The 12,530-nt window shown below is 38.7% G+C and overlaps 1 protein-coding gene across 1 annotated transcript; it reads right to left on the bottom strand.

The window, feature by feature from the left end:
* Nucleotides 1–472: 472 nt before the first annotated feature.
* TRHR (thyrotropin releasing hormone receptor) lies at nucleotides 473–12,199 on the bottom strand. Its single transcript, XM_053467076.1, has 2 exons — nucleotides 11,359–12,199; nucleotides 473–974 (listed from the first exon to the last, which is right to left on the bottom strand). The coding sequence occupies exons 1-2, from the start codon at nucleotides 12,154–12,156 to the stop codon at nucleotides 549–551; spliced, it is 1,224 nt and encodes a 407-aa protein (XP_053323051.1). The 5' UTR covers nucleotides 12,157–12,199; the 3' UTR covers nucleotides 473–548.
* Between the last annotated feature and the right edge of the window lie 331 nt (nucleotides 12,200–12,530).

Genomic DNA, 12,530 nt, shown 5'->3' with positions numbered 1-12,530 from the left:
TGAGGGAAAAAAGACCTTGATACAGAAACACTCACGGAAAGACACAGTACGCAGCATGCAACGAAGGTGCAAATAAAAACCCACAGGTAATGAAAGGGCTTATATACAAATATGCACCCAGGCAGAGCGCTGGCAGGTAGTTATAATACAATTTCCCATCACTGGCACTTTAAAAACATATGATGTCATCAAACCATGCCATGCCAAGATCCATACATGCCATTGTTTGGCCATCCAAAAAAATCACTTTGGATTTAATTTACAAACTGTATATTACAGTCTCAACTAAAAAATAACTTTTTTGACAACTCTTCTTTTGAAATATCAGGTGTTCATTACCAGAACTTAACTGGGCTCACAAAAAAACTCACATCAAAATTGTTTTAGATGAAGTACAAACACACCCCAGTTCAGGTATGATAATTAACATTATATAGTTTTTTCCCCCCAATTTTTTCCCCAATGAGCAATATTTTTTTATCTTAAAAACCCTTTATATCTTGATCATATGTGTTTGTGTGCTCTCTGTACAGTATACAGTATAACGTCTATTTTCTGGTGAATGTCACATCTGAAGGTAAGCACGTGTCATCAAAGGACATTTTTGTAGCGGACAGATAGGTGTCTGTCACAGTAATGTCCTCTAATTCAGTGCTAAAGTGATCCGGGCTTCCTCCATTGGATGACTCTTTAATGACGCTGTAATTAAGAGCCACGCCGTAGTTAGCTGGCTTCTCCGTTCTCTTCTTGTTACACTTGCAGAGCTTTTTGAAAGCAGCTCGGAATTTTTGAGACATGAGATTGTAAATGACGGGGTTGATCGCGCTGTTTAGATAAATGCAAATTCTACAGAATAATACAAACCAATTTTCAAGGTAAGGCTTGGACAGGAAAGAGTTCACAACAACCAATGTCCTGTAGGGCATCCATAAAAATGCAAATAAAATTACCACCACTGCCAACATCTTTGTCACCTGCAAAAAAAAAAAAAAAAACACATAAAATCATTAAAATAGATATAAAAATACAAAAAACTAAAGACTAAAATGTGCAATATTATTATAATCACTCAAATAATTAGACCACGCTTCGAAGTGTAGCAGTGTACTTAAGACATGGAGGAAATATAATGGTCCATGGTGAAAATATATACCTGTGCTGAATAAATCTGAGATTAATTGGGGATTATCCTATTATTATTGCATAATATAATAATAAAATAACGACAGAGCTTCTCAATAATAGACATTGAAAATGTGAAGAATATGTTATATATTGGAAGAAATATATATTTTTTTTTACCATAAAAAGCAAACATACTTTTGATAAGATGTTTTAATTACATGGATACATTTTTTAGAATCTTTACCTGGACGTTTTGATTAAAGATGTTATCTTTATGGTTAAACAATCAATGCATTATCTTAAAATCAGCAAAGCATTTTTTTGTTCAAACTGTAGAAACCCTGTACAGTTTCACGAAGAATACAATTGGAAAAGGGCTGCTTATGGAGACCTTTATTTGTGCAGATCACATCAAAAGGAACAAAAAGCTGAGCGGAAAAAAGCTTGACGCGTTTCGCACCTGAAGGCTTAATCATAAGCTGTCTCCAGCTACCTAACTGGAATAAACAAACTACTGATTACCGTTACAAAGTGAGAAAACGTCTCTTCTTAATCACTTCGAATACATTGTATCACACTTTTAAATACTATATATATATATATATATACAAAAATATAGGCATTAAACTAAACTCTAGTTGTACACAAGTCTGTACTTAGGGACCAAGAAACTGAAAGAATAACTAAATTAATAACGTGATTAGAACACTTATAAGTGAAATAAAAGTGTGAACATGTTTTATATATAAAAACTTGTGATGTCTGATGAAAACATTTATAATAAGGTTCAGGGGCGTAACTAGAAACCTTAGGGCCCCGGTGCGAGAATCTGTTAGGGGCCCCCCCAACCCATCTATCCCTTTCTCACGATCTACCCTCTCCCTCCTACCCCCCCTTCTCACGATCTACCCACTCCCTCCCTTTCCCCCTTTGTAGATCACTTACCGTCAACTCCTGTGTTGGGAACGTGAGGCGTTTGTCTCGGGTGCCGGCGCTCAGCGTGAAGCGCCGGCACCCGAGACAAACGCCTCACGTTCCCAACACTGCACTCTGGGCAGCGCTGAGGCAGGCAGCGGCGGCAGCGGCGGGGATCAGAGGAGTCCTGGATTTCTGTCAGTCAGGGGGGCCCAAGAGATGCCGAGCGGTTGTTTTCATCAACTGCTCGGCACCCCTTGGGCCCCCCTGACTGGCAGAACTCCAGGGCCCGGTCGCAGTCGCGACCCCTGCGACCCCGGTAGTTCCGCCACTGATAAGGTTATGCTGTGAACAAAATATGCCATTGTGGGTGACGACCTAATGGAAATTGTAAATATGTAGAATTGAGCTCAGGGCTAACATTATATCTGATGATGCTTAAGACAAGAATTTACTTGCTAGAACTTTGTAGAACATGCAGTTGGTGCTAAAATATATTACCAAACTTTTTGTTGAATAATTAATATTGTAGGGATGAGCAGTAATGCAATTTTGCTATCTGTAAATGAAGAATAACTCTGTAATGAATCTTAGATTGAAGAAAACAGTATGAGGCACAGAATGTTTTTAAATAAAAATAGCTCATCACAGAAAAGACGTAGCTAATGGTGCAATTAAATCAACTCATAAAACAGAAACATAAGGGTCTGTCAGGACAGCCCCCATCCCTTTACTTTAGATCTTCCTTGTTCTTTTCAACTAATTCAGCCTTTCATTTGTTTTATAGTAGGAATAAATTCATGATGACATGGCGGTTGTTACGTGTTGAAATGTAAATATATATTTTTTTGATACATGTATTAATACAATAATGCGTTGTCAGCTTATGAACTGAAAATTATGCAGGTTTTATATGGAGACCTAGCTTTTTGTTTTTTGCAAATGCATATAGCCATACTTAATCTTTTTATATTATAGTCCATACTTTTTTTTGGACCAACATAGCAAAAGTTACATAAACTTTCAGGACATCTTTTTCTATGTTGGCTCAATAAAAGTATCAACTGCAACCTCAACTAAAGACTTTCTTAGGCTGACCCATGGCTGTACCGATTTTTCTTATTTCAAATGGAAAAGTAGAAGCTAAAATCTTAATAGGCTTAAGGCCAAACGTATAAGTTTGTAAGACATCTGGCACATTGAGCTAATGCCTGGTAAGCCACTATCTGATGTCACTCCATACACACCTGATCTGCCGCTCCACCGGCCTTAAAGTGCCAGGGCCACCTCATTATCCCGAAACCCAGCAGAATCCTGTTCTGCGGTGATGGTCAATCCGCTAAAAACAATTGCCAGAAGGAGCAAATCTAGCTCATATGACAATGCCCAGATTCTCAGAAAAAGGAGTTGCCTTTGCATAAAGATACTTGAGAGCTGCAGTCATAGACCTACATGTTGTCCTCAACTGCAGATTGCTATTCCCATACACACCTTGTACACAAATTATTTATTAAAAAAAAAAAAATTCACGTACAGAGAGTTCTCTTATACCTCATTACACCAGCGGTGCGGTTCTTAGACAGCATACGCTCACATTTGCCAGCTGGGAAATGTCCCCACTGGTGGAAAGCACTTAATTGTCATTTGGCAACTTCCTTTAACCCAATAGTACATCATAAGGGCATTAAGAGGTTAACATCACGTCTGTATATTCAATGAAGTTTTTAATCATTTAATAATGTGGGAAATATTCATAAACCACTTTAACTGCAGTATTAATTTGGTGAAATGTAAATGAGTATATCAGTGGGTGCCAACATGAGGCTATATAATCAATAAAGCTGTGAAGGTTCTCATCAGTGTGATTACACAAGTGATTTCACAGGGTGCTATTTAGAACATTATAACATCCATATCCAGAAATAACAATTAATACTATTATTTTGCCCACCCACAATACCACAATCCGCTGGACCATTTCAATGTAGCAGGCTCATACAGTGGTTATACAATTGTCTTTGACCACGCAAACTGGACTTGTCCCGAGGCCCCTCAGATAATGAGAATGGCTTGAAATAGCTCTCAAACCCTTTGGCTGTACTGTGTAAAAGCTGTTCTTACTTGTGTTACTTCCCTGCTAGAGGTCTCAGCATTCTGCAAGGGTAAGAATAATACTAGCAACCCTTATTATACCTATACTAATAGTCTGGTGGCTATAATTAACTCTGTGGCTATTCTACCAACTTACAATTAGCCTACCAGCTCAGACCTTAGATGTGGAGAGTTCCAGCACTTATAAGCTGGTATCACATGTTGTAAGAACCTGGTCTGTATTTTTAAGCATTATAGCTACTAAGCAAATAGCACCACATAGGGACCAGCTATTCACATTTTGCGGTGTTAATATAAATAAGAGTTAAGTTTTCATGTATAAATATATTTTCTATTTCTTTTTATCTTTTTCTCTTTCCATCCAGATGGATGCCAGGATTTTTTTTTCTCCAACCATGGACTTCTTTTCAAGGACTCCAAGATTTATGTTCCCTTTGAAGCAATGGGTGTCCTGCAAAGACCAAAGACTTGGTTTGGCTGACTTTTTGGTGACCCTACAAATGAAAAGATTATCCCTCTTGTTTATTGGAGGATTTTACCATGGACTTCATTGTCAAATTGCTCATCTAATAAAAATAAGATAATTTTGGTTGTGGTTGATTATTTTCACTCCCACGTCCGGTGAGAGGATGACAGAGGATCATAGTTTGGAAGAACTGAAAATCAAATGTATATCATCAACCTAAATCCAAATGGAATGCACCAAGCAGACTCTTGAACAATATATATACTGTTATGCTTTACATCTTCATTCGTATAATCTTCTACCTGGTGCTGAAATTGCCTACACCGATCACCCATGCACATTTCTCTCCTTTGTTCTAACTAGAGATGTGGAGTCTTCGGAGTTCTTTCTGTGAAGCGTTGGGAAATAAAGAGTAAAAAAGTAATTCATCAATTCCCCTCTTCTTTCCCCAACAAATACTCTCTCTGCTTCGCTCCTTTGTATCTACAGTCATTCTTCTCAGCTTCACAGTACTCTGTCTCTACCACCTCCAATGACACACCAGACTCACGCTTACTACATCCTCTACTTCCACACCTACCTCCACAACTACTTCTGTCCCTCCCCTTCTGTGCTTCTTCTCTACAGACCTTCTTCCATGTTCTCTTCCCCAATGAACCAGCCTTGCACACTACTTCTGCGGCAGTAGCTGAGAAAAATAATCCAACACGGGAAACGCTGGGAAGGCAGGGGATGGGAGCAATAGTGTAAGAGATAAATATTGCCCAACTAGGGAACATGGGACCTCACTCATTCCAACCATTGTTTTAGACTAATGCAAGCCAGCAAATGAGAGAAAGGCACACAAATTGACTAATAGTTCAACAGATAAATATGGAAAGCTTGAGAGAGGATTCCTCCATCCCATCTCCCCTATTGGACCAACCACTTTTTTATATTATTGCTCCAATCCCCTCCCTCCCCAGTGTCTCCTGCACTGCGGCTTTCTTTTTCAGTTTTTGGAAAAAGAACACACAGGCTGTCCCTTCTTAACTTAAGCCCAACTGTAGGAATCAGGTACTCACAGGAAGATGAGCCCACATTTGATCACTCACATATATCACACACTTCACATTAACTCCTTCAATACTACACGATACACATGCCACAAAAAAACTAATCCAAAAATGTTCAGAGCTTTGTTCTTCATTTTCGTTAGTTTCATTGGGGGTCCTCCTTGTTTTCGGAGAGTCATATGAATTAATAAATTAAACAAAGTTCAGTAAAATTCCAATTCATATGAATTTGAAAACACAACTCTCATGCTAACTATGGAATATCAGCCTCTGCTGTTTTCAGACAGACTTAGAATTGCATGTATTCATGAGATTCCAAAACAATTAGATGATTTGAGACTCCTTTACTCCACCCTTCAGGACACCCTACATCAGGTATAGGACAGCTACCCATAGCAAGCTTATTGCAGACGTGGACCTCCTTCTACATATGAAATTGGGGATAAAGTGTGTCTGTCTACCACTTACCTGTCTCAAAGTTTCCTCTTATAAATTTGCTTCAAGATGTATTGGCCATTATCCATGGATTGGTGGATCCTGTGACTAATCAACTTGATCTCCCTCCTTGCTACATTTTTTTTTCTTGTATTCAAAATGTCTTTGCTTAAGTTGTCGACTCCTGGAGCTTTTCTTGGTCGTCATGTCATTCCTCATCCTGTGGTTTGCGGATCTAAGGAATTTCAGGTCCAAGCCATCCAGGATTCCAGAATTTTGAGAGTTCGGCTTGATTATGTTGTGGACCAGATTTGGGTCCTGAAGACCTGGTAGCTAGTTTCTTAAATACATGACCCCACGTGGGTCCAAGTCTTCAAACATGCTCATCCTACTCGTCCTTCAATTTTTCACTCCTGAAGGAGAGCCACCATTCCCTGGCATCAAGTGGCCCATCCAGCAGTCTCCTAAGGGCAGGCAATGGTCTCTCAGCACTGGAAAAGTCTCCCTCTGTGGCAGTCCGGTGAGGGCAGGCAACGGCCCAACAGCAGCAGGATTTTCTTCCAAAGGTGCCTGGTGATGGTAATGAGGAGACCAGGGTATTTTCTGTGCATGTGCAAACTGAAGACAGACTTACTTCCATTTAACTCATTTACCTTCTATGTGACAGCTTCCTACCTGTATAAGTTCCTGACAGGATGGTGCGCAGTTGTTTGTATAGCCTTCTCTTGCAACTTGTTTTTTGCTGGGCTCCTGATTTCCTAGCTTTTTTGTCTTGCTACCTTTTCCAATTTGGACAGACCTACCTTCTATGACCTTTGCTTGACTGTTAGGTTGCCTTCCTTGGTGCCAGTACTTGTGTGACCCTGGGACCATCCACATCCACATCCACAACTAAGGTTTGTTTTGTACTTTCCACCCCCCACACTTTGGTGGGTAAGTGTGGGGCACTGGTTATTTCTGCACTGTGTTTCCTAACTTCCTGTGGCATAGACCAAGTAGGCTTTGCATTCAAGAGATAAAGATTAAGACTCTCTCTATATATATGTACCTTATTGAAGCAGTACTTCAATAACTGTGTAACTATATTTATTTTTTCCTATAGCGCCAACTATACAATTTACAGCATAAGACCCTAGGAAATAAAATCAGATGATAATAAAAACAAATTAATATCAGGAGCATTTTTGTTTTTAAAACTGTTGACACAATTAATTTTATAAATTCTGAATCAATGTATCCATAATTGTAGGCATAGCTCAACAGCACTGACATTTCATAAGAAAATACAACACCTCAGCGTACTTTGATTTCCTTGATTTACATTGATGGTATTTCTTTGTTTATGTTAATTCAAACTGAGTAAATGTCTTCCGCTGTACTTTTACTCTTGCTGTTATATCTTCCTTTACACAAAATAAATGTTATGTTATTAAGTGTAATATTTGCCATCCAGATTATGCCTTAGTGGCTTATATTCAGAGCTTCTCTCTTCCTTAGTCTCTGAAACTGACCTAGTGTTACTGTGAGTACATACAAAGTAAAACTGACAAAAAAATCACAAGCTCAAAGAGTTAATATGAAGCTTTCTTATTGCATTAAAGTTGGGAAGGGGAGTAAAAACTATTTTCCAATAACCCTATTGTTTGGCCATTCAATATACAGTATATTCAGAGACAGAGGTGCAGACAGAAAATATGACATAGAATGCAAAAGTGAACATTTAATGTCTCACCTGCTAACTGTACATATAGCTACTACAATGCCTGCAGAATAACATGGTTCCAGATAGATTAGAAGATTATCATGCTTCTGTATTAATTAAAAAAACAGCCAATCTTACATGGCCATCTGGCAACCTGGGCAAATGGCAGATAGGTCAGATGACACAGACTACTTACATATACAGCTGCTTTTGTGGCAGATGCAGTACTTGTGGATACATGTGGACACGTGATGTACAAATGTACAAGCACAGTATTTGGCTGCATGTATCCAGCTGGCAGTGGCCGATGGCCTTAAAGCTCCAGTACGGCTTTTCTCCTATATGTATATATGCACTACCGTTCAAAGGTTTGGGGTCACTTAGCTATTTTCATGGAGAATGGTATGATGTGAGGAAAATATGAAGGAAAAGGTAGAAGATCAAGGGAAGGGTAAAGAACAGAAGTGGTTGAAAAGTGTGTCCACATTCTAAAAATGTCAAAAAAAATATCCCATTTTAAACTATTTTCATTAAAAAAATGAAAATTCTCCTGTGGCAGTAAAAATTTTACTATTCATCCATGGCGCAGCATGGTATATGATACAGTATTAATGGTAGGTGCATTTTATTAAAGATAATAAGGGTTTATTCACTAAAAAGTCAAGTGGTTAGTCTTTGATTGAAGATAGCTATCCGCTACAGCCTTTGTCCTCTTTGACAAGGTTCAAACAAGAGCTTTTAAATGTGTCTGATATAGGATTAACTGGCAGAAGCCATGACAGTGAGACAGGCTCCTGATGTCCTAGCTTTTTTTGTCTTGCTACCCTTCACCCAGAGAGACATCAGAGAAAACAGCAGAGACATAATCAATGTAAGGCCAGCAAAGATCATACACAGAGAGCATTAAAGCATAGTAGACAATGATGCCAAAAATGGAGCCCAGTGCCAGAAGTGACAAATGGATAATCCAAGTCCAGGCAAAAGTCTAATACCAGATAATCAAAGACCCAAATCAATAAATGGAGCCTAGAGCCAGGAGTCAAAAGCCAGAAGATAACATCAGCACAACCCAGTCTCCAGAAAACCAATGCTCCAGGAAGGGCATCTGGGAGTAGCCCAGAGTTACTACATAAGCCAGAAACAGAGATTGCACCCTCCTCGTAGCGACAAGGGTAGGTGCATCATCTCTGGTCCAAACTAATCCCCCCACACACACACAAAAAAAGTCCACTTTGGATGTCTTATCAGTATCAGGCCTTGTTCTTCTTGTGGTTTTGTTGTTTTAGGTAAAGATGACCTATTCATAAACCTCTTGGTCCTGCATACATATTAGACCTTATTGAAAGCTACAATGCAGTCTAAAGACACATGATTGGTATTGGTTTGATGGATTCAAGATGAAATCAGAGCTCCTGTATGCTTTATTGGGGAGTCAATTCATCTTTTCCCAAAAAAATGTCTAAGATATATGAGCTAAGTCAAAGAGGAGATACCACCTGAAATGGCCATTTGTTTGGGCCTCCTCTGTTTTGCAGGTTCCTGTGGCATTGGTCTTCTGGAGGCACATGCAGTGCCAGAATACATATTCCTGCATATGGTTCCCCCCTTATTGAGGGAGGGACATTTAAGAAGAGAAATTTGGGGTCTGAAGGATCAGAAACTGGTATAATGATCCGGCACCCCTAACTAAAAAAAGAGGTTCTAGTTCCTCAATCTGGCCCATTCTTCAATAGAGAGAGGCTCTGGTCATGCACAGAGGAATTCCTAGGCAGGTATAGGATGCAGCTGTAACTCCAAAATCTTGGTAGTCTTGAGAATGAGACTGGTGGCTGCTACCATGTGCCAAATGTCTGGGGCTGAAGGCACCCTGTGTATAACACCTTGAGACGTGCTTGCATCAGAGGATAACAAGGATCTCAGGTCGGTTAGCTTCTTTACCAATGATATAACCTTCCCATGCCGTGTTTATATGTAATTAGAAGAGACCGGAATAGGGTAGAGCCCCTGAAGACTCTCCAGGTTGTAAGAGCATTCTCTTATGACTATGGGTGCTGGTTCATAGATTACTCACAACCCTGCATAGGGCTGATGCAGAGCATTCTACATAAGGATGAGGCAATGGATAACCTAAGTCCAGGCCAAGGTGAGACAGGTAATGATAAGTGCAAGGTAGGAGAACAACGTATACATTTCAGCAAGATACAAGTGTAGCTGAGAGCATCCTTGTTATATAATGTATAAAGTACTGCTCAGAGGGATGGAGGACATAAACATTATAAAATTACAATATGGTAACTAATGGGGTTGTTTAATTGTTTAACCCTGTTTTGTAAATGTTGTGAATTGAAAACAGAAGTTGCTGAGATGAGGTTAATAATCAGCTATGGAACACATTTCTATCAAATGTACTCTGCAGAGATCTCCCCAATTCAACATCAATGTGATCTGTGGTTAGTTGCTCCAATGGGATTGTCCCTGATCCCACTTCCTTTCTCTTATCACAAATCTCACCCAATCTAACACAACCATCACGAGATCTGCCAATGTCTGCAGCTTATTGACCCACATGATAAAATAGGCAACCAACCAAAGTAGTTCTTGATAATGTGATTGGGGCAAATTCTGCTGCCAGATTGTATTAATCAGCGTAATCAGCTGGTTCGCACCCACAGGGACAGGAACCACACGGGATCCCAGGAATCCACAGTGTTCCATTTACAAATATATTGTAACCCCTTTTCTATATAACTTTTGGTCTAAAATGAGAAAAAAACAACTTCTATGTACTAGCACCCTCTTCAATACCTGGACTATGACTAATATAGAAGTTGAAGAAACAAAATGCCAGTGTAGATGGATCACCATTTGGGCTTGTAATTCTGAAAATGATTTTGAAGAACGCACCAATTTTTAAGGAGCATACATTTTTTGTATTTTCAATATCCACCTTAAGACTACATAAATATGTAACATTAGAGGCTTTTTCAATTAATGACTCTATTAGATAAGGATAAGGACAGCAATTGTAAGAAGCAACTTAGTAATATTTACTGGAATGGATATCTTTTATTCTTTTTAACATATAAAGCTGCGTGTCTCATCAGTGGATAAACGTGTTTTTCGCTTTTTTTCCATGTTTGCAAATCAGAAAAAGGTTGCTATGGAAATCCCAACATTCCTCATATTTTATCACAAGAAATAAATTATTTGATGCACCCGCGTGACGATAAAGTACCCAAATTATGAATATATAATCATTGCTTTTGGAAAATGCATCTATTCATTTAGCCTCAACTAATGTGGTAAAATGTGATGAAATGTGGGTCAAATACAAATATAGAATTTAACTCACATTTAACGACAACATATAACAAATCTAATCTATAAAAGGATTATTACATTCTTAATTTTGATTTTAAAAAAAAGTCTGCAATGTGCTGCTAACTGGATACTTATTTTCATTAATTATTAAATAATCATAAAGTAAGCCAAATAGCAATAAGTATAAACATTCTGAGCATTGCTGAAAGGGGTATCAAATGAGTTACCTGTCTCCTTGAGGATATGGTGTTGTTGGAACATCTGCTGGACAATTTGGAGTTATATGCCTTGTTCTGATGAGTTGAATCGTTTCTCCAGGTCTTTGAGTTGTCTTTAGGGTCAGATGGCATTGGATTTAGAAACAGAATTCTTGCGATAAGACCGTACAAGACCGTTGCTAAGGTCATAGGTACAGCATAAAATACACCAAAGTCAATTAAGTAGATTGGAGAGTAGTAACTCCTGGGGACTTTGTAGCCACAGTTTACAACTGTGGCATCTCTGTAAATGGTTGTGTTAAGGTCAAGCAAGAAAAACCACATCATACAATAAAGAGATGTGAACGCCCAAACAAATACAATTATTTTTTTAGCTCTGGATATGGTACACAGAAACTGAGCTTTAATGGGGTGGCAAATGGCTAGGTATCTTTCAATCGTGAATGCAGTAATTGAACAAGATGAGGCATTGATGCCCAGATACTGGAGGTAAGTAATACAGAGACATCCAATGTATCCATAAACCCAGGAGCCATAGACACTTTCAGTAATGTTAGGGAGACCTGCCGCTACCAAGACCATGAGATCAGCTATGGCAAGGCTCACCAGGTAACAGTTAGTTGGAGTTCTCATGTGTTTGGTCCTGAGAACTACAAGCACCACCATAATGTTTCCAATTATGCCCAGTCCACAAATCAAAATGACTAAGAAAATGGTGACTACTTGGTACTCTAGACCATGCCATTGTTGATCATGGAGCACTGTGCTATTTAGTTCACTAAAAGTCCCGTTGTCCATATTGTCCATATTGTCCTCAGTGACAGACTTGTCTAAGGAAAGATCATCCTCTGTTAACAAATTTCCAGATGCTCCTTAATCAGTTTATCTGCGAGAAAAATGAAGTCAGCATTTGAGAAAAGAAAACATACATTCAGAACAATAAAAGGGCTAGTAATGCTTGTTTCTAGAGGGTTCTAAGGTGGAAACATTGCCTTAGATTCATCATCAATACCTAAGAATAATCAGTTTTTTAAAACCTAAGAGGGTTATAACAGCTTTTAAGAAATGCCCACACACCAACACCCGTTACAGAAACAAAAAAAGATATGTGAGTATTTGTTGTAAAATAAAAATGAACTAAAGTAACAATTTAGTTAAATACACATAGTGTGTTGTAATAT

Source organism: Spea bombifrons, chromosome 5 (genome assembly GCF_027358695.1).
Source record: "Spea bombifrons isolate aSpeBom1 chromosome 5, aSpeBom1.2.pri, whole genome shotgun sequence".
NCBI classification, from domain to species: Eukaryota; Metazoa; Chordata; class Amphibia; order Anura; family Pelobatidae; genus Spea; species Spea bombifrons.
The sequence above is the reverse complement of the archived record's forward strand: the minus strand, read 5'-3'. Positions and strand labels throughout refer to the sequence as shown.

Excerpts from the sequence above, each read along its gene's own strand:
- TRHR (XM_053467076.1), bottom strand. The coding sequence starts at position 12,156 with ATGGACAATATGGACAACGGGACTTTTAGTGAACTAAATAGCACAGTG. Across the intron at positions 975-11,358 it reads CCATATCCTCAAGGAGACAG|GTGACAAAGATGTTGGCAGT; the intron begins GTAACTCATTTG and ends TTTTTTTTGCAG.